Raw genomic sequence first — 24,271 nt, forward strand, 5'->3', positions numbered from 1 at the left:
TTGCTGCAAGAGAGCATAGACGAAGTGGAATAAAATATAGCAGCAAAAACAGTACGGGCAATATCTTCACAATTGATGTTTGTTGGCGGCGTGACACAAAACGAGCAACAACATAGGTATAAAACTTAGAATAACTTGAGCGGCCCAGGATTTTTTCTTTTTTGTACAATAGAAATAATGTAAGCAAAAAAAAATATTGTAACGAATTTTTCTGCAAATCCTTTTATTTTCAATCCTCTGCTAAGTTCGAATCACTAAACTGTTGAATAAATAACTCCAATATTGAATAATGGAAAAATGGCCTTTATTAAAGTACTTCACAATAACACTTATACTTTGCTACTCGCTGGCTTAATAACCAAACTGATTGATAACTCAAATGAAACTCTACTATTGGCCGCCAGATCGCGTGCTTAATCAATAACTGATTGATAGCTCAACTCAAACTGAATTCCAGCGCCTCTACATCTGCGGCCTTTTATACTCTCTGGTTTCCTCGTTCGCATCTTCTAGAATCTACTAGCATTGTCTACGAGCTCTCAAACTTCTCAGCTATAACTAAAATGGCACGATTTTATAGCTTCTCTCATACCCCATGCTTGTATGTGTGAGCGACACTTCCACAATTATAATTGCCTACATTTAGGAGCATTTCAAATAAGATGTCTGCATATGGTTGTGCCTTGCTTATCAGCTGCGTGTACCTACATATGTGTAGACATAATGATTGATTCGTTTATGTAGATACAAGTGACTCTCTGCTTTATTGTTGTTGTGACTTTATTTACTTAGCATCAGACTAGGGATGTATCACTTAGTGTCACTCATAGTCGTCACACTGCCCTCCACCTAAGTCTGATCGTCCCGATCAGACAAATCTCCCGATCTAAACGCTGCTAGCATCTCCAATTGAACCACTCCTCTACATCGAGGTTTCCCAATGGTTTGTATGCGGTAGATGGTGTCACTGATCTTCTTCACAACTTTGTACGGGCCTTCCCAACTGCACCGAAATTTGAATGGAACACCTTTCTGTCGGTCGTGGTTGTATAGCAGTACCAAATCTCCCTCCCGGAAACCTTCCGAATTTTTGTTCTCGTTGTACCTGCGTTTCATCTTACTACTCATTATTCTTGATCGTTCCCTCGCACTCTGTTGTTTGGCCAATGAACTTCATCGCAGAGCTTGCACTTGACAGATTGACTCTGCATCATCATTATCGTCTTGATGTTTCACAACAGTAGTGCGCGCTGGCTTGAAACCACCCTTGCATTCTTTCTGAAAAATTCTTTCAGTTGTTTTAGTGCGTCCATTATGGTTTCTCAATGCCGGTCTTTTTCTCGCAGGTACTTTTAATTTCGCTTTATTTGGCCCATTCGATCCATCAACCTTTTCTTTTGATTTTCGTGGCCTTTGTCGAGTCTTCTCCACCATTACTCGATTACTACTGAGCCCTTTCTCCAACTTGAAGTTAAGTGGTATATCCTGGTTCTCATAACGCATCACCCTTCTCTGCATATCGATCTTGATGTCATGTTCAACCAAGAAGTCTACTCCCAATATGACTTCATCAACGATCTCCGCCACAACGAATTTGTGTAAAACCATGACCTTCCCAATTAGGACTTCACATATCACTTCTCCCTGGACTTGGTTATACTCGCCTGTGACTGTACGCAACCTTGCTCCAGGTAATGACTTTACTCTCCTGTAGACCAAATCAGATCGAATCAAGGAATGAGATGCGCCCGTATCTACAGTCAGTACATGTTCTTTGCCATCCACATTCCCTCTGACGGTAAGACTACTCGATTTTCTACCAATTTGCAACACAGATATCACAGGGCATTCAATAGCTGGATCTAGCTCTCGATCTCTACCTCTTATTCGCTCTTGCTCATCTCCTCCAGCTTTGCGTTTACGGCCACCCACATTGTTGGAACTATTAGGACCAAGATCGCAATGACGTGCAATGTGACCTGGGTTGCCGCACTTGAAACATTTAATAACTCCGGCATTTTTCTGTTGTGATCCCTTCAGTGCTTCCAAAATTATGTCTACCCAATCTGGTCTTTCCACTTCCACACGATGAGCTTTGTATGCTGGTTTACTCAATAGTGAGGCCGTTTCCTGAGTCAATGCATGCGATACCGTTTCAGCAAATGTCAGCTTTGGGTTTGCGTATGTAGCTCGCTTCGTTTCCACGTCCCGTATGCCATTTATAAAACTCTGGATTTTTACCCTCTTGATGTATTCCACGGGTGCGTCCGCATTTGCGAGATGTGCCAACCTTTCAACATCCGAGTCAAACTCCTGCAAAGTCTCATTCGCTCTTTGGTGACGGTTTTGCAACTCAATTTGGAATATCTGTTTTCTATGCTCGCTTACATAACGTCTCTCGACAGCGGCCATCAATGCTTCATAGCTGTTCCGTTCGTACTCTGGAATAGTCTGTAAGATTTCGGCAGCTGGTCCTTTCAATGCTACGAAGAGTGCAGCAACTTTATCTTCAGCATTCCAGTTGTTCACTGTTGCGGTCTTCTCAAACTGTAGCTTAAAGACCTGGAAAGGAACAGACCCGTCAAAGGATGGTGTATTTACCTTTGGATTGCTTGCTGAAACAGCTGGCCGATTTAGTTGTAACTGCTCCATGCGACCTTTTAAATCATCTACTTCTGCCTGAAATTGAGCCATTTTTGCATCCTGCGCTTCCAGTTTTGATGATACCTGTTCCAAAATTTCTGCCGACATTTCAGATATACGTGCCTCTTGCGCTTCCAATTGAGATGCCATATATGTCCTTTGGTCTTCCAGTTGAGATGACACTTGCGACGTCATTTCTGAAATACGTACCTCCTGTGATTCCAGTTGGGATGCCATATATGTCTTCTGCTCTTCCAGTTGGGATTCCATATATGTCTTCTGCTCTTCCAGTTGTGATGACATATTTGTGGATATTTGTGATGACATTTCTGTTATACGTGCCTCTTGCGCTTCCAGTTGGGATGCCAATTGCGGCGACATTGATGCTACTGTCGATGTTTGTGCAGATATTGCAGCCAATATCATGTTCAAGTCTGTGCTCGTAGCTGTCTGCGATGTTTCGTTTTTCTCTTCAATTTTTATTGTTGTTTCGTCCCCATCAGGATAAAAGACAAACTCGTCCACATCAATTCCTTCCAACTCCATTACCTCTCGTAGCCGTGCTTGAAGTTCGATCTTATTGCCGGTTGTATTCAATCCACGGCTCTCCAACTCCTTTTTCAGTTGCTGGATCCTTAATTCATTTAACTTCGCCATGTCCTTGTTGTGCTCTGCAACTCTGGAATTTATTCAACAATTCCTCTTCTGACACCAATTGTAACGAATTTGCTGCAAATCCTCTTATTCGCAATCCTCCTTAATTTACTTAACTTCGCCATGTCCTTGTTGTGCTCTGCAACTCTGGAATTTATTCAACAATTCCTCTTCTGACACCAATTGTAACGAATTTGCTGGAAATCCTCTTATTTGCAATCCTCTGCTAAGTACGAATCACTAAACTGTTGAATAAATAAATCCAATATTGAATAATGGAAAAATTGCCTTTATTAAAGTACTTCACAATAACCCTTATACTTTGCTACTCGCTGGCTTAATAACCAAACTGATTGATAACTCAAATGAAACTCTACTATTGGCGGCCAGATCGCGTGCTTAATCAATAACTGATTGATAGCTCAACTCAAACTGAATTCCAGCGCCTCTACATCTGCGGCCTTTTATACTCTCTGGTTTCCTCGTTCGCATCTTCTAGAATCTACTAGCATTGTCTATGAGCTCTCAAACTTCTCAGCTATAACTAAAATGGCACTATTTTATAGCTTCTCTCATACCCCATGCTTGTATGTGTGAGCGACACTTCCACAATTATAATTGCCTACATTTAGGAGCATCTCAAATAAGATGTCTGCATATGGTTGTGCCTTGCTTCTCAGCTGCGTGTACCTACATATGTGTAGACATAATGATTGATTCGTTTATGTAGATACAAGTGACTGTCTGCTTTATTGTTGTTGTGACTTTATTTACTTAGCATCAGACTAGGGATGTGAGTATCACTTAGTGTCACTCATAGTCGTCACAATATACATATATATATGTAAAGACTTAAAAAAAAAAAAGAATTAATTAAACGTAAAATAAATAAAAATGCAATATTTAAGTAAATTGGAATGCTTGGGGCGTTTTTGTAAAGCTTCTTTAATACCCTGCGAATTTTCTTTACATATACCCAGTTTCAGTTATTCCCTTGTTATTAACGAAATAACCACAAAGGAGAAATTCCATAGGACATTTTTATAAATTTTTAAAATAAAATTACTCTGTTAGTAATAAATAAAAATGCAAAGAGACTCCTCAGACTTCCTCTCCAAGGGTGGGACGAGAATACCCTACACACTAGGGACCTACAAAAGGAATTAGAAGGCTTAAAAAAATGGTGGAAAATAATAGGAATGGAAAGGGAACCAACAATAGAAGACATAATAAACCCCACAACCAGGGTGGAGGAAATAATGCGAATGATTAGGAGAGTGTTCCCCGAAGATGCCAAATGTTAAATTATAATAGCATCTAAATTTTTTTTTACTACGAATAGATAAAAATATTTTTAAATATTTTATTATTTTATAAACAAGCTAGTAAATTAAAAAAAAAAATTTTTTAAATATTAAAAATTTTTTACCCTAAATAAAAATATTTTTAAGAAATATTTGTGAACAACAATTTCCACAATAAAAAGGTTATAAATAAAACTAAATATTTAACATTTTATTAAAATTAGAGAAGTTTCAAAATGTCTTGGTGGACAAAAATAGCCCAAAGCATTATGATAGCCATAGCTCGTTACGAAGTAGGAAAAGAAAGTTCTGAAGCATCAGAAAATAAAATGGTAAGACATGAACCACCAGCTGAACCAGAAAAAAAAGCTGCTCCAAACATTCCAGATGTTTGGCTAGCAGTTTTGATCTGCGTTATCGTGCTATTGACTAATGCAATAGCCATAATACTAAAAAACTATATGAAAATTAAATACAGGCAGTTGAAAAATGCTCAAGCACGCATTTAATACTCAAAGTAATCTAAACCCCCTTTAGTAATCTAAACCCCCTTTTAAAACCAACCCAAAGCTGAGGAAGAGCAACAACTAAGTATAATAATAACTCTTAAAATTCTCCCAATCAACAGTAAAGGCAGACTCATTAACCCTGCCTAAATTTAATAGCAAATCAAAATTTGCATAATTCCTTTGAATGCTCATGAAGCAATAGGAAATTCTAGGACAGTGGAAATAAGCAAAACCTAAGAAAGAAAATATACAAAAATTTTAAAAACCAGCCCATAACAGCAAGAATGAAGAAAAGTCACAAAGAAAACCTTAAAATATATATGAAGCGCTCTATAAATTTGCAATAAAAGACTAGTCGCACCATGCATACAAGAAATGCCGGCAATCCAGGACTTGGAATTTATAAGGAAAAATTAATTGAATATTTACTGCAGTAGGCAAATTTAAAATTGATAACCAGGTTCTCAAGATCAACTAATTGCAAAAACCCAAGAGGTTGTGCAAGTGACCAATCCCGGTATAAAAATAAAAAACAAAAATTCTTCATAAAAGTCATGACGATTCTGTCTTGGTGGCCGCCGCAGAAATCGCATGACAAATAAAATCAAATAAATTGGTGGAAATATAAGAAAAATAAATTAAAAGTTAGAATAAATTTTGCACCCACTGTACCTTTCTTCCACTTACCAGCTAAACTACTACAGCAAATATAAATTACCTCGCTCTTCCACCAATTACAGCAAATAAATTCTCCGAATAATTCGCTATAAAATTTTCTTTCATTGGTTCTGAGTTTAATGTAACCCTAATAAAATGAAATAACAATGAAAAGCTGTTATTTAATAGAAATAATTAAAGAAATATATATAAGTATGAGGTGTTTCAGTTAGGAAACCTCGCTTCTCAGCTGCGTGTACCTACATATGTGTAGACATAATGATTGATTCGTTTATGTAGATACAAGTGACTGTCTGCTTTATTGTTGTTGTGACTTTATTTACTTAGCATCAGACTAGGGATGTGAGTATCACTTAGTGTCACTCATAGTCGTCACAATATACATATATATATGTAAAGACTTAAAGAAAAAAAGAATTAATTAAACGTAAAATAAATAAAAATTCAATATTTAAGTAAATTGGAATGCTTGGGGCGTTTTCGTAAAGCTTCTTTAATACCCTGCGAACTCTCGTTACATATACCCAGTTTCAGTTATTCCCTTGTTATTAACGAAATAACCACAAAGGAGAAATTCCATAGGACATTTTTATAAATTTTTAAAATAAAATTACTCTGTTAGTAATAAATAAAAATGCAAAGAGACTCCTCAGACTTCCTCTCCAAGGGTGGGACGAGAATACCCTACAAAAGGACCTACAAAAGGAATTAGAAGGCTTAAAAAAATGGTGGAAAATAATAGGAATGGAAAGGGAACCAACAATAGAAGACATTATAAACCCCACAACCAGGGTGGAGGAAATAATGCGAATGATTAGGAGAGTGTTCCCCGAAGATGCCAAATGTTAAGTTATAATAGCATCTAAAATTTTTTTTACTGCGAATAGATAAAAATATTTTTAAATATTTTATTATTTTATAAAAAAGCTAGTAAATTAAAAAAAAAATTTTTTGAAATATTAAAAATTTTTTACCCTAAATAAAAATATTTTTAAGAAATATTTGTGAACAACAATTTCCACAATAAAAAGGTTATAAATAAAACTAAATATTTAACATTTTATTAAAATTAGAGAAGTTTTAAAATGTCTTTGTGGACAAAAATAGCCCAAGGCATTATGATAGCCATAGCTCGTTACGAGGTAGGAAAAGAAAGTTCTGAAGCATCAGAAAATAAAATGGTAAGACATGAACCACCAGCTGAACCAGAAAAAAAAGTTGCTCCAAACATTCCAGATGTTTGGCTAGCAGTTTTGATCTGCGTTATCGTGCTATTGACTAATGCAATAGCCATAATACTATAAAACTATATGAAAATTAAATATAGGCAGTTGAAAAATGCTCAAGCACGCATTTAATACTCAAAGTAATCTAAACCCCCTTTAGTAATCTAAACCCCCTTTTAAAACCAACCCAAAGCTGTAGAAGAGCAACAACTAAGTATAATAATAACTCTTAAAATTCTCCCAATCAACAGTAAAGACAGACTCATTAACCCTGCCTAAATTTAATAGCAAATCAAAATTTGCATAATTCCTTTGAATGCTCATGAAGCAATAGGAAATTCTAGGACAGTGGAAATAAGCAAGACCTAAGAAAGAAAATATACAAAAATTTTAAAAACCAGCCCATAACAGCAAGAATGAAGAAAAGTCACAAAGAAAACCTTAAAATATATATGAAGCGCTATATAAATTTGCAATAAAAGACTAGTCGCACCATGCATACAAGAAATGCCGGCAATCCAGGACTTGGAATTTATAAGGAAAAATTAATTGAATATTTACTGCAGTAGGCAAATTTAAAATTGATAACCAGGTTCTCAAGATCAACTAATTGCAAAAACCCAAGAGGTTGTGCAAGTGACCAATCCCGGTATAAAAATAAAAAACAAAAATTCTTCATAAAAGTCATGACGATTCTGTGTTGGTGGCCGCCGCAGAAATCGCATGACAAATAACCTTTCTTCCACTTACCAGCTAAACTACTACAGCAAATATAAATTACCTCGCTCTTCCACCAATTACAGCAAATAAATTTTCCGAATAATTCGCTATAAAATTTTCTTTCATTGGTTCTGAGTTTAATGTAACCCTAATAAAATGAAATAACAATGAAAAACTGTTATTTAATAGAAATAATTAAAGAAATATATATAAGAATGAGGTGTTTCAGTTAGGAAACCTCGCTTTTAGAGAGATCATAATTTTAGGAAAAATATTTTTTACTTTAACTCCGGTAGAATAAAATAGGAAATACCAATTAAAAACATTTTACTTCAACCCCCCCCCGTAGAATAGGAAATAGTAAAAGGAAAATATCTTTTACGCTAAATACATTTGAATAGTAGTAAAAAATATTCTTACTTCAAATTACCCAATAGACTAGAAAATGGTAATAGGCAAATACCAATACAAAAAAAAATCTCCTATTAACTCACAGAATTTAACAAAACCCAGTTTCAACCATAGTATTCCAATTTACTCATCAATAAAATGTAAACACATAAAGAAAGAAAAATGCATAAATATGAAGTATCAAATGTACATACATATATTATACTTCAAAACAACACAAAAAAAATATACAAACAAAAGAACAATAGAAAAAAATTTTTTTTTGTCAACACAAAAAATTACACATGGCAAGCAAATGTATACGGATATAAAAATAAGTAAACAACGCTTCACGCTCAATATCAAATTACCGCAAGACAATAAATTACAATAGCCAACTAAAAAGCAATTAAAATTTAGTAAACTCTACATGGTCATTAAATCACTTTAAGAATCACATACAATTGTTCTCAAGTGTACGCGATTCTTTTTAAAGGTGGATGATGTGGTATTACCGCAATATAAGATATTTGTACATATGTATATGCCAGAATGGGTTTAGCTTGAAATGCATAAGCAAATGAATTTCACTTGTGAGAACCAAATAAAACATCATTAATTTGCCCCACACAAAACGACCCCACAACATATTTAACACAGCATTAACACAACAGCCAATCACAAAAGGCCTAGACCCAACACGACAAACCAACAAGTCTCAGCAACACAACTAGCAATCATAACACTTAATAGCAACACGACAAACTAACAAGTCTCAGCAACACAACGAGCGTTCGCAATATCTAACAGCAACACGGTAACCATGGCAACGCAACCATTTGAGCTAGCAACACCAAATACAACAGCTATAAAAGGAGCGAAACAACAGTACAGCAGTTGGTTAGCACGGAGCTGTGGTCGTGACCGGAGTTACCAGTGGAGCGTCCCTCGAAGGTATCGGTTATACCATCCGGAGATATCGTTTCATAGGAGTGAGTCGTGGCCTCAAGTGGTGAATTTGTCGGTTATACCACCAAACACCGCTTAAGACTTCGTAAGCACCGGCCCTACCACAGTAACGCGCACCCACGAACAGGTGACGTCCGCCCGCCTGCGCCGACGGTGACCGCGCCACAGCAGCCATACGGCGTTGGCCACAGCAGAGTCACGCCAACATACAACGCTGACCGCAACAGCGCTACGCTAACATACAACGTTGGCCGCAATAGCACTACGCAAACATACTACGTTGGCCACAGCAGTCACGATAACCTACGACGCTGGCCGCAACAGCGCTACACAACCGCACTACGCCAACATACGACGCTAGTCGCAACAACGCTACGCAAACACACTACGCTGGCTGCAACGGTGTCCCGAATTACAAATTTATTGTAAGTGAACCTTGGACACGGCGAGTATACCCCAAGCACTTATTGAAGAAGCACCGGGGCAGGGAAAAAAGCTTCGTTACACACTTTCGAACACACACAAATTACTCATAGCGACACAGTCATAGCGGCATAGCTAAGTTACATTGAACCCAGCGGGGAGCCATATCCGTTTACAGTTGCTTAACCTATAAACATAACTGATTGCAGCGTCGGTTTGTCGGTGCGACTGACCAAACATTACTACATAGTTAGGTAATAAGAATATTGCACTGAATAGATATATAGATATAGAATGTAGTTATTTTTAGTGTGTAAGTATTATACAAAAATATTTTAATAGTATTGTAAGAAAAATTCCTATAAAAAGGGAAAGCATTTGTTAATCTATATATTAATACGCTAACAAAATTTCCATACAATCAATTGACAGGCTGTTTCGCATACTTAACATACGTAAAATCATATAAAAGTTATATGAATCGATTCGTATTGATCAGCTGCAATGCATATGCCTATTGTTGTTAACAAATATTACTCTATTTGTTTATAATTAATAGAAAAAGTTTTTTGTAAATTCGAACAGTTCATACAAATATCGTAAGTTATTTTCGTGCACAAGCGCGCCATCTTTGGGAACAATTATCTAAGTTTTTTAATGCGAATTTCAAAGATCTAAACCTTTATGCACAAGCGCGCCGTCTTTGGGAACAATTGTCTAACTTTTCTAATGTGAATTTCAAATTTTATGTATACTCGCTAAATTCGAAAGCACAAATGTTTCACCTACATACAAATATGGTTCCCCATTGTTGCCGCTTACCTATAATAGTCTCTACCAAAATCCTAAAAAATTGTTCCAAAATAATTTGTAGCGTACCAAAAAATCTCAAATAGAATTAATTTTTTACCGGCCTATTTTTTGTGGCAAATTTCACTTAAACGTAAATACATAAGACTTTATTTAACAGATTCTTTGTTTTTTATTTTAGTTGTTTTCAAAAAAACATGAAATCACAAATAATGAGTTAACTTTAGTGAAACTAACCAATTTTTTTATAACAATTAATGGCAAATTTGCCCGAAAATGTTTTTGCATTTGCAGATTTAATTCTCATTTTAGATAAAGTATGTCTTATACTGAACGAAAAAAAAAAGTTACAAAAATATAACATTAAGTTTTTTATATTGCCTTATATGCTAATTTATTTTAGTTCTTATTTTATTTTATTATATATTCTCTTATTTCAAATTGGTTTATTATTATTTAACTGCAACTTGACTGAATCGGAAAATTTCACGTTGTATATTAAACGAAACAAAAAAACGTCCCAAAAACGTCTTTGATTTTAGGTCAAAACGGCAACCGGCATCATAGCGTGCATAGTCAGTATATTACCCACTATATTTATTATTAGGCTAACTTTGTTGGATTATATATCCATTAATCGGATGCTTAGATCCCATAACCCTAATTTTTTTATGTCGTTTAAAGTTATGAAATCAATTTTATTTTAGTGAATATGTTTACGTGAATAACTTTAATGTTTTTCTTTGTTTTTCTTTTCTTTCTAATTTATTCTGCTTTGTTATATCTTAGTATATTTTCACAGACGATATTTTATGGTAGATATGGTCATATACATATATTCATGAAATGGAGTGTTTACAAATTTAATACAAATTAATTACGTACATAGATCTCAATGGGAATCCCAACATTAAATATCCGAACATTAGAATCTTCATATTTCCACAATGATTACATCAAACCCCGGAAAAAGTCTAAGTGCACTTATTGCGTTTTTATATGGAAATGTTTGTTCACTTCACTTAATTTTTTCGCAATTTAAGTACTTTATTTTTTTCTTTAATTAAACATTTTTTAGTAAACTCTGCTTTCTTTCTCATTACATAATTTTTTTATATTTTTATTTTATTTTTTATGAAGGCATCCTCTATTCTACTTTTGTTTCGTGTCACACTTACATATTATATATGTATTTATACAAAATCAAACGGGTGGCGTGAAATAGGCTAAATTCCTTTAGCAAATTTCTTCGTTTTTAACTAAAAGTTCGTGTTTTTTGAATTATGACACTATTGAAGTAAATGGGCGATATATGTATATGGGTTATATAGGCCTACTGAGGAACCGAGCTCCCAAAACTAACTTCGGTAGCGCGCCAACGGGGAACTTCCGGGTGGTGTGGAAACCCCTATTTTTCAATTCAATTTCAAGTAATTTCACCATAATTCTATGTCAACTTCATTTGATTTTACATAATTTTTATATTTTTGTTTAAGGAGCTCCATACCAAAACGTTATAATTACACGTGAAAATTTTGTAGAAAATTTAAGAAAATACATTCAAAAAGTACAGGGTCTTAGATCAAATTCAAAATTTTAAAGAAAAAGTTAAGAAAGTTAGACCAGTTTGCTATATTTCCAACACTTGATGCATAGACTGAGTTGAAAAAAATACACGTTGGTCGAATTTCGACCACAGGTGATACTAGTAAAAATTAATCTTAATCTGATGTCTGCGCAACAGGCATACTTTACATGGCGATCCTGCCATTGTTTTAATTTCAGTTAATACATTCAGTTAATACTTTACAAGCTCAATGCAAAGCACCGTGTTTTTTTAGTTCAAAAAACTAAGTAGATTGGCGATGTCTACTTCAACCATCGCCAAGAAAGAAAAAACACAGCGTTTACTCAACAAAAATAAAATCAACAGACAACTCTATTCATCTATTCGTCTTTTCGTCAAAGATCGATCTTCTGGACATTTCTTTTTGATTGATTCTGGAGCTGACGTTTCCGTAGTCAGTGCCTCTTCGTTTCCAATTTTACATGGAAAGAATTTCTCATGTCAACTTTATGCAGCGAATAACACCGCCATTTTAACTTTTGGAAACACTCGTTTATCAATTGACTTGGGTATGGGAGGACATTTTGAATGGAACTTTATCATCGCCCAAACAAATCATAACATCATCGGTGGAGATTTCCTCAATTCTTTTGGTATACTAGTTGATGTCAAAAATTCTCCTTTGATTGATAATTTCACAAAGCTAGAAACAAGATGTCTTCACGCTTGTGGCATTGGAGCAATATTAATTAAATCATTTGATTAATCTTGCAAGTATTCTGTTCTTTTTTCAAAGTTTTTTGATATTACTCAACTCAACAAGATTTCTGCACTACCAGCAGATGTTTCAACAATGCATGTGATTGAAACTCGCGGAGCACCTGTAACTGCTAGACCTAGAAGGCTTACTGACGAGAAGGAATTTGCTTTTCTCATGAAAGTTGGTACTTGCAGACCGTCAAAAAGTCCTTATGCATCACCTTTGCACATGGTTCGTAAGTCGAATGGTACATGGCGTCCTTGCGTAGACTACCGTGCGCTTAATGCACAAACTATTCCAGATAAGTATCCACTTCCCCATATCCAGGACTTCAGTAATATTATGTACGGTAAGTCTATTTTCAGTAAGATAAATTTTAACAGGGCACATAATCAAATACCCATCCGTGAACAAGATATTCCGAAGACAGCTATAATTACCCGTTTGGTCTTTTTGAGTTTACTCATATGACATTCGGGCTCTGTAATGCTGCTCAAACTTTTCAAATATACATGAAAGAAGTTTTGAGAGATTTAGACTTCACGTTTTCATATCTCGATGATATCTGTATCGCATCTGAATCGCCTTCTGAGCATATCAAACAACTTTAGCAAGTTTTTGAACGTCTTCAAAAATTTCAGCTAACACTTAACCCATCCAAGTGTGAATTTGGAAAAAATGAATTAATTTTTCTAGGACATCTCATCTCAGCGGATGGAATTCGGCCCTGTCCAGATAAGATTGAAGTGATTAAAAATTATCCACTTCCTACAGTTGCTCTGGAGCTGAAGAGATTTTTAAACATGATCAATTTTTACAGAAGATTTATTCCTCGAGCTATTGAACATCAACAACCTCTTATTAATCTAATAAAGGGCAACAAAAAAAGGACAGGACCCCAATCAAACGGGATTCGGAAACCATTCAACACTTCGATGCTTGCAAGCAGGCACTAATTCAATCAACTCTTTTCGCTCATCCCAAGCTCAATGCTGAGATTGTTTTATGTACCGATGCAAGTGAGATAGTTGTAGCCCCAGACCCGGGGTTTCACAGTGGGCCCGCGATTTAGAGGTACTAAGACATTCTTTTTTTAATTTAGGAGAGTCTTTAGTTGTTCCATGTGCAAATTTTAAGCCTAATTTAAAAGCAACGAAAATTGATAAAGAATTTTTGCCTGGGCCTGAGGAGACAATAAAAACATCAAACAAAAATGTGTTTCTCAGGGGGCCCGCGATTTAGAGGTACTAAAACATTTTTTTTTTTCAGGAAAGTCTTTAGTTGTTCCATGTGCAAATTTAAAGCCGAATTTCAAAAGCAACGAATATTGATAATGATTTTTTGCCTGGGCCTGAGCAGACAATAAAAACATCAAACAAAAATTTGTTTCTCAGGGGGCCCGCGATTTAGAGGTACTAAGACATTCATAGTCTTTCAGCCAACAGCCAAATTTGACTGCGCAAGTATACGGCGATATTACCGGCATTCTCAAGTACATCAACAAATTCGAATGTATCTTGCTGTCCTCAATTTGGTTCAAAATACTGACTACCATTAACGAAAGAAACGTGGTTCTCCAAGCTAGAGCCGCCACCATAGATGTTGAGGTCCGAGATCTAAATGCCTTATTAGCTGATTTTAAGTTGATCAGGAACCAATGGGAAACCATTTTAAACGAATGCAAAACAGCTGATATTCAATTGACATCTCGCCAAAGTTTCCGGACATTCGAAAAAGAAAACCCAAAAGACGTTCTGAAGATAATTTAAATGAGATGATTACGGATGATCGAGTCTGATTTTAAAAACAGTACATTCTTGGTGATCGTTGATTCGGTAATAACTGGCATTACTGAACGATTTGCAGCTATGAGAAATTTGAGCGAGACGTTTTCCTTTTTGTGGCAATTTGAAGACATGGATGAAACTACGGTTCGGGCGAGCGCAGCAAAATTTGTCGAAAAATACAAGTCGGACATTTCTCAAATCTTAGAATACGAATAATTCACTTGAAACACATTTACGAAGCAAATTTTGATAAAGGTCTGTCACCATTGGAATTTCTAAATGCGGTCTACGTGTGTTCAAAATCTGTATACGATTTTCCCCAACATTTGTGTTGCTTTACGTATCTTTTGCACTATACCTGTCACTGTAGCTAGTGCAGAACTTTCCTTCAGCGTCCTTTCAAGAATCAAAAACTTTCTTAGATCGTGTTCATCTAAAGAGCGAGTTTTAGGACTTGCCACGCTTTGTGTTGAATCCATTTTGGCAAGACAGTTAAATGTTGATATTATTATAAAAAGTTTTGCAGCGAAAAAAGCAAGAAAGGCACTCTTTGATCTCTATGATATCCGAACCTTCTATATTGAATAATTAAAATTTATAATCATCATTAAATTTATCAGAAATGTATTAAAATGTTACCAAATAACTAGAAAAGATTATTTGAAATAATATATGGCTGTTAAAAGAGAATTGTATGTCTACGTTACAATAAAATAAAATAAATAGTAAATATTCTGTGTTAATTTTATTGTCAACTCTTAGTCCAAAAATCATTTAGTTGATGTGGCAAACATTTTTTTTTTTTTTGATGTAATCCATCAATAATGATTCATGAATGAAACCTTATTAATTCAAGTTAATCAAATGTATTAGTGGATTTTTTATAGGGGGCCCGTCAATTTTTTAGTCCCGGGCCCGGATTTTCTCTCTACGGCCCTGGCCATATATGCAAACAGATATAGAACGCCTTGTACAAGGCTGCATGCAGCGGTCGAAAGTTAGTAGACATTCTGCATCACCCTATGGAAAATACTGTGTGCCATCACAGAGATTATTGGGCCACTTCCATCATCAAATGACTTTCGATATTGCCTTACAATTATAGATCGCTATACTAGATGACCTGAAGTAATTCCGATCACAGATATGAGCGCAAGAACTGTCGCACAAGCATTAATCAGCGGTTGGTTTTCATGTTTTGGTGTACCGGTTCGTTTGACTGCTGATCAGGGAAGACAATTCAGTTCAAATATTTTTAGTAAACTTTCACGCATACTAGGAATTGATAATCTTCGAACCACTGCTTACCATCCTCAGTCCAATGGAATTGTTGAACGGTTCCATAGGACTTTAAAAGCATCGTTAATGTGTTTTGATACTCTTAAATGGACTGAGCATTTACCGATAGTGCTGTTAGCCTTAAGATCAACATTTAAGCCAGACATCGGATCCAGTCCCTCACAAATGGTTTATGGCACTGCACTTAAATTTCCTGGAGAAATGTTTATTGATAGCCCTTTCAAGCCACAAGATGAATTTGTAAAGGAATTTACTCAGCTGATGAAAAATGTCCGCCCTGCAAACACATCTCATCATTCAACCAAAAAACCGTTCGTTAATAGAAAATTAAATGTTTCACATGTTTTTATTCGTACAGACAAAATACGTTCTTCACTGGTACCGCCATACGATGGTCCATTTCAGATAAAGAAACGTTTTTCTAAATTTTATACAATTTTAGTTGGAGATCGAATTTTGAATATTTCAGTTGACAGATTGAAGCCTGCTTTCATTACAACAGATTAAGCTGGCAGTTCGACTTCCAAGAAGTTTGGTTATTGCAAGTCTGACGGGGGAATGCTGTAGCGACTGAAATTATAATTTCAGTTTTTCAGCTTGTTAAATAATTTTATAGTTTGATCAAAGTAACTTTTCCTTGTAATATCAAATCGTGAAAAATAAATTTATTAGTTTTTAAACAGTTCTAAAGAGAACATCTCTTGTAAATATAGTACGCGTCTATAAGTTAATCTCTTCACCCGACTTTGAATACCATAAGTCGAACAAAAAGCGACCAATTTTAACCAGATTTGATAACACTGTTTTTATGATAATAACTGTTATAGCTTCTTACGAAAGCCGATCTTTGCGTATGTATGAGTAGTGGGGTGGTCCTTATAAAGGTGCAAAATCTTTACTTTTTTTTATTTTTTGGCAGAACACCAACTCAATTGGTTATCTTTCTTGAGAAACTATTTCAGAATTTTTGTCGATTTGTTTGAAGAATATTTAGAGGCGCTACAGAGGATTGAATTTTGTATGGCGAATGTCCTTTTTCCGGTACTTTTACTATTGTAACTTTCAACGATAATTTTGTCCTGAAATTACTTAGATAATCTTTAAGGTTATAAGCAGCCCTTTTGGAAAACCTACATTAAAAATTTTATTTACTTTTTTTCTTGTTTTATCATTATTTTATTACAAAGATGTTTCTACAAGTCTGACCTTCGGTAGCGACCTCTAAAAAACTTACAAAAAAAATAGGTATGTATATACGCCACAGTATTTTGTTTAGTATTATGAAAATACAGGTTACAAACCTCCGGGTAAGGGACTGTTATGATCCTACTGAAATATATTCCTAATACAAATTTAAGTTAAAAAATATAAATATTTGTGTTAAGAATAGCGACTGCCTAGGTTTCGAGCCTGCGACTTTCGGTATAGCAGGCAACCACACTACCCATTACACCACATATTCAGCATTGAATACGAAAATAACAGTGGCAATTTTTTATAAAATTTCACCCATTAAACTCTTTTTTATATTTTAGATAATTTAAGAAAACGCGTCTATTTTGTAACTGAAACCATGCAAACCGATCTCAAAAACGTTTTTGGAAAAATTCGAAAACTATAACTTGTTCTTTGCTAGACTAAATTTTATTACGCTACAAATCTGCATGCTGAAAAAAAGAAAAGTACACTCGAAATTCCTAAAACATTTTTGAGATTGATTTGCATAGTAACTCTGTGAAACTCTCCATTGGCTCTTAAGTTCCACATATACTCTGTTAATATGAGTGAATATGGTGAGTTGAAATGTTCTTTGAATGCACTATAAATGTTGAAAATTTTCTGGGGTAGGAGTAACTCTATTAAGGCTTTACTATTTACTTAGGCAACAATTTATTTCAGAAAAGAAAACGCTATTAGATACGAAATTCATTGAAGTCTCTTCTTAACTTATCAAAAATAAAAAATAAGAATTAAATTGCCGAACATTGATAACACTGGTCAACAGTGATTTTGGTGCAGCTCTACTTGTAACCAAATTTGGTAGTACTCGGTACCCTGATAAAAACTGCATACTTACTTTTTTAATGCTACGTACAGTTTTCTAGATAGGGTCAAGAACCTCTTTTTAAGAGGTTAAGGCACTTTGTTTCTGATTATTCTATCAACACAGTTTTGATGTCGTTGAAAAGAGTACATTTCGCCGCTTCTATCAGTATACAAGTTGTTAATATATCTTCATAAAAGTCAGAGGAATTGCAAAAATAATGTGAAAAATTCAATTTTTTGTAAAATTTTTTCATTTTTAATCACGGCTTTCTCGAATAATTTGTCAAACAGTGCATATGTAAATTATTTTAAAACATTCTCCTATTAATTGTGCTTTCAAGGACATATAACTTTTTTATATCCGCGTAGATCTTCCTAATATATTCTGTTTTAGTAAATTTTTACTGTAAAAAAAAACAAAACGTTTTTTGTTATTTATTTTATTATTAACTTTTTATTTACATAAAAACTTTCGTTTACGTGATTTTCGTGAATGGGGTATGGCAAGACAATCACGTTGCATTCCCCAGCAGTAGTCAGCCATCATATGCTGATCCCATCGGCCTTGGTACCTTCTTCCATAGTTTTTAGGTCCTGGTGAAACCGTTCGCCTTGTTCTTCGCTATAGGAACCAAGATTCTCCGGAAACTGGTCAAGGTGGCTGTGGAGATAATGGACTTTGATGGACATGTTACATCCTAAGTTTTTGTAATTCTCTAGCATGTTGTTAACAATATCAGAGTAGTTACTTGACTTGTGATTTCCCAGAAAGTTCTTAGTAACTTCATCAAACGAACTCCACGCAAGCAGTTCCAAACTGGTCATTGAATTTGAAAAATCAGTATCTTTTATCAACATTCTTATCTGTGGGCCATAAAAAATACCCGCTTTTATTTTGTTCTATGCTTAGCCTAGGAAATTTTCTCGTTATGTAAAGAAAGCAATGTCCATTTTTGTAATTGATATTAGAGGAAAATTGTAAGTTTACAAACGGCGATGGTTACTAGGACATATTTTTGAATTTCACTTCTTCATCAGCTAGCTTTTCGGGAGCTGAGGGTTGAACTCGAATCTCCAACATTCATATCAGTGCAAAGGGTGATGCCTTTAGCTGCTAAGCCATATGAATGTCCCGTTTTTCGCTGTACAATTGGTCTCTAGGAGTTGCCTTTTTGTTTATATTCCTTTTGATCACCATGTAGGCACATACACTCTTTATGTAGTTTATTCCTAATGGTGTGGATATGATTTTTAGGCGCGCTTTTTGAAAGCTTAGTAACATTTGTTCGGATTTTTACAGTATTTGTTTTTATTACTTCCGCTGTTACTATTATATCAATATGATCATATGTATTTAATTAGCGAGCTTTGCTCATATTGCTTTATACAATGGTTTTTGTAATTGATATTAGAGAAAAATTGTAAGTTTACAAACGGCGATGGTTACTAGGACATGTTTCTGAATTTCACTTCTTCATCAGCAAGCTTTTCGGGAGCTTAGCGTTGAACTCGAATCTCCAACATTCATATCAGTGCAAAGGCTGATGCCTTTAGCTGCTAAGCCATATGAATGTCCCGTTGTTCGCTGTACAATTGGTCTCTAAGCGCGCCTAAAAATCATATCCACACCATTAGGAATAAACTACATACAAAGTGTATGTGCCTACATGGTGATCAAAAGGAATATAAACAAAAAGGCAACTCCTAGAGACCAATTGTACAGCGTACAACGGGACATTCATATGGCTTAGCAGCTAAAGGCATCAGCCTTTGCACTGATATGAATGTTGGAGATTCGAGTTCAACGCTCAGCTCCCGAAAAGCTAGCTGATGAAGAAGTGAAATTCAGAAACATATCCTAGTAACCATCGCCGTTTGTAAACTTACAATTTTTCTCTAATATCAATTACAAAAACCATTGTATAAGGCAATATGAGCAAAGCTCGCTAATTAAATACATATTGTCCATTTTTATTTAACGCCTTCACAAATTGTTTCATTAGACCCAGTTTAATGTGTAAGGGTGGCAAAATAATTGAATCTTTTGTAACTAAAGGTGGGTTTATCACATTCTGCTTTCCCATTTCCAACATCTCACGTACAGGCCAGTCCTTTCTGTCCAGTGTTGGTGCTTGGCACGACTATCCCACAGGCAATAAAAACATGGGTATTTGGTATATCCACTTTATTGTCCTAACAAAAAGTTAATCGTCTTTAGATCTACACAAATACTCCAATTATGTTCGTTATACTTGATTTTGTCTAAAACAAGTGCAATATTTTGATATTCTTCCTTTAATTTAGTTTAATGAGCAATGGGAATCGAACCATATTGGTTGCCATTGTGTAAAAGAACACACTTCGTTTAGAGCTGTCTATGAAGAGACGCCATTCATTTGGGTGGTATTCTGAAAGACCCATTTTCAGAAGGAGGCCTTGCACATCTGAACAAAAAACTATATCATCTTCCGAATTAAAAAATGGCAGCAAGTCTTGCTCTCTTGTACGGTAGAGTCACTTTCGTACCTGTAGCCAACAAGTTTTTTTCTTTTAATCTAGAAGCCAACACTTCTGCAGATTCCTTAGATAATTCAAGATCCCTTATTAGATCGTTTAATTCTACTTGGGTAAAAGTTTTTGGCTCAGTAGGCGCTATTTCTTCGATATCACTATCGCTAGACACTGATTCACGAGTAGAATAAAATGTTGGAACAGGTGCTTCCTCTGAATGTGGTAAAGGTCTCTTAGCGGATTGAACGTTTGGATATATCATTTTTTAACATTAACACCACGCAAATCGACACAGCAGAAGTAACAGTCATAGAAGTGATTTGTTTGTTCTCTCCATTGCATAGGCACCCCGAATTTCATTTGGCTTCTTTTGCCATTGACCCACTGTCTCCAGGGTTCACAGCACATTTTGCAAACTATTCGAGGTATTCCCGGCTTGTTTTTGTCTACAACTTGCAATTTAAAGTACAAAAAATAAGCACTTTTTATAAAATATGTTATATTTTTCCTGAATTTTTGGACTGTGTACTCCCCACAAATGTAGCAAAACACATTTGGGTCATTGCCACAACTACCTCGTGATGAAGACATGATATTGAAATTTATTTATTTTTTTATAGAAAGGCACTAACACTTGAAACCGCGCTCCCGAAAGTACAGAAAATTTAAAAAATAAAGCGGAAGGAACAAATTTTTATAAAAAAAATTTTTTCTTCACAGTAGAAATGTACTAAAGTAGAAAATCCCAGGAAGATCTACGCGGATATAAAAAAGTTAAATGTCTTTGAAAACAGAATTAATAGGAGATTGTTTTAAAATAATTTACATATGCAGTGGTTGAAAAATTATTCGAGAAAACCGTGATTAAAAATTAAAACATTTAACAAAAAATTTAATTTTTCACATTATTTTGGCAATTTCTCTGACGTTTGTGAAGACATATTAACAACTTGTATACTAATAGAAGCGGCGAAATGTACTCTTTTCAACGACATCAGAACTGTGTTGATAGAATAAACAGGAACAAAGTTATGGGGCCATACATGCCTTAACCTCTTAAAAAGGGGTTCTTGACCCTATCTAGAAAACTGTACGTAGCATTAAAAAAGTAAGTATACAGTTTTTATCAGAGTACCGAGTACTACCAAATTTGGTCACAAGTAGAGCTGCACTAAACCAAAACTCTTATTTTGTTGACCTGTGTAAAAGTTCTGCTATTCTCGTTTTCGCTGCTATATTTGTATGTATGTAAGCAACATAATAATTAAGAAAAAAATGTTACTTGAGTTCTTTATATTACCCGTTTAACCGCAAAATGTTCTATTCGTAAGTGTTCCGGTATTTCCTGTTCTTGTCTAAACACATGTGGTTGAACGCTTTGTCGAAAACCATCAAGGACTCCTTTGAACGTAAACTTTTTCATTTTCGTTTAACAATTTTACATTGAAGCTTCGACTATCCGTTGGATTATCGAAATCTGAAAATAAAAGCATACAAAATTTATTGAGTGTGAAATAATATTAAGGCTTATTACACCCCAATCTAATAAAAACGTACTGCGGCAGTTTTTAACTGAAATTGAATTTACTGCGTTTCTCAATTTTTTTCTGCGTGACATTTCGGTTTGACGTTTACACTCTTTTATTTGGTTGCAACGCATGTTTATTTCGGTTAGTTAAAAAACCGTCGCGCGTTTTATTAAGTTGGCCTGTTTTATACTATCCGTTAAGGTTGCATGGTGCATGGTGACATGGTACACTGGCCCTTTCAATTTAAAAAGTTGGCATGAAGCCTCCCTCGGTCACTTGATTATTCATAGAAGAAATCATTTGAATCGCATTTTTATAAACATGTATATTAGAGCGTATCACCATAAAAAAGTAGAATATATGGCCCCTGATCCGAATACTTACTTCATAGAGATTTTCGTAATTGAATCAAAATTTTTTCAGAACCCCGTGAATAAAGCCAAATTAGTTTTTCCTTTATAACATATCTATTTGATTATTGATTTGAATTAGTGTTAAATTTTTTACAGGATTTTCTCGGGCACAATTCATCTAAAGACGTCGTTCGCCTATATGATCACGTAATTGGATCCATAAATCAAAAAAAATAATTAGAATATTGTGAGAATAGAATCAGATATCTTTCGTTTTTATCATATATGTAATACTCCTATATTGCTAATAGAAAATGCTCGCAATGTGTTTTGAATTCGAAATCAAAACAAGACAGCTTATAAAATTCTTGTGATTGTAGCAGCATAAGTGTGACAAGAAAAAATTTAAATTTAGGTACATTCGATTATTGAATACAAAAACAAAAACGTTTAAACAGCAATATATCGGCACTCTGATGTTTGGGAATGTACCTAGCCTTTTGTAGCAATATAGGAGTATTACATATGAAGGGCTCAGAACAAAAAGGATCTAAGTGACATTCTTTTAAAAATTGAGTTATACCCATATTTGTATATTTAATATAGTGTATATTTGTTGACAACGCGATCAAAGCCATTTTGGCCATATATATGCCAGGCCAAAAACGTACTAAATTTTATTACATTAATGATTGGAGCCAAACGAATCTAAGTACGCTCCTCCAAGCAATAAAATTTAATTGCTCGGCCAAAATAACATTTAGAATTTTTCGAGTATGCAGTCTTCTAGCCCGTTTAATTTTAGTATAATAAAGTGCTAAACTTAAGTTCGTAGGAAGTCTCGCTGATTTTTGGCAATTTTTTTTCTGCATCCAAGCGCACTTAGACCCTTTCGGCTCCAAAAATTATTGCAATAAAATCTCGAACGTTGATTGCTCGGCCAAAAGAACATGTCGAATTTTTTCGAGTATGCAGTCTTGTAGCCAGTTTAATTTTAGTATAACAAAGTGCTAAACTTAAGTTCGTAGGAAGTCTCGCTGATTTGAAAGAGGTGAAGAAGCCTCTCCCCTCTCTCGTCTGTGCCGCAGACTTGGGTTCAATACTTGACTAATGTAAAAGCAGGCTTACATGAAAATACATCATCGTATAGCAGTGAAAAAATAAAATAAGATGAAACTGACGTTTAGAAAGTCAGCTGTTATTACAACAAATTTTCATCTAATTCGTCGTATCAAATTTACATATTTTGTGTGCTTACGACATTTTTGCTCAAGTTAAAGTGATTGGAAATGAGTGAACTAAATAACATCATTTCCCGTAAGTACTTGTGTTATATTAATCACACAAAGCTAAAAATATTTAGTTATTTAAGAAGGAAGATGAAAATGCAGAACTTGATGAAGCCCACGGCACTCTTTTATCTGATTACGATAATTAGACACACGGTGGTTCAGAGCCCAAATCGTCCACCATGAAAACAGCAAATTTCAACAAGAACTACTTTTTTCGACAAGATAGAATGGTTTATAAACAAAATATTATGATAGTGATTAAAGTTTTGCAAAATTACACGATTTTGTTGCTGAAAATCGCCACAAAAAAGTTTTGGTGTCCTGTAAAAAGGGTCGGCCTATAAAACCGATTTAAATTATCCTTTTTTATGTTTCTTTCCGGATTTGCTCTAATATCTATTTAAGTATCGTAATTAAAGAAAAATTTAAAGATTTCTTATATTAATTAGTCTTTAGGCATATCTGGGTTAAAAATAGCGAAATTTTTGCTGAACTGCAACTGTACTTTGTATATTTTCTGTAAATACTTAATATAATATCACTATGCCTAATGTAAGCCAAATTCGCGAATTCTCAACTTTTTTCTCAAGATTTTTAGAACTCCTTTGAGTAAGCAGTTTTTAAGGCAGTAAGTTAATCTTAGTTTTGTAAAAAATTTCCCTAATTTTTGGCAATTTTTTTCTTGAGTTATACCCTATAGGAATTTTTTAACGTAATTTTTTTTATATGGAAAAAAGTCCTTATCCTAGTAAGAAAAAAAATTGCCAAAAATCAGCGAGACTCCCTACGAACTTAAGTTTA

General features: G+C 34.7%; 1 protein-coding gene across 13 annotated transcripts in view; it reads right to left on the reverse strand.

The window, feature by feature from the left end:
* The window catches only part of Tomosyn (syntaxin-binding protein tomosyn), an 835,312-nt gene that overhangs the window by 724,807 nt on the left and 86,234 nt on the right, over positions 1-24,271 (reverse strand). For all 13 annotated transcript variants that reach the window (XM_067782366.1, XM_067782362.1, XM_067782363.1 and 10 more), the window contains one exon: positions 21,597-21,773. In XM_067782366.1, coding sequence (XP_067638467.1) covers positions 21,597-21,719 — 123 coding nt within the window. In that variant the 5' untranslated portion in view covers positions 21,720-21,773. The remainder of the gene's footprint in view (positions 1-21,596; positions 21,774-24,271) is intronic.

The sequence above is a fragment of the Eurosta solidaginis genome, chromosome 4 (genome assembly GCF_040869045.1).
Source record: "Eurosta solidaginis isolate ZX-2024a chromosome 4, ASM4086904v1, whole genome shotgun sequence".
NCBI classification, from domain to species: Eukaryota; Metazoa; Arthropoda; class Insecta; order Diptera; family Tephritidae; genus Eurosta; species Eurosta solidaginis.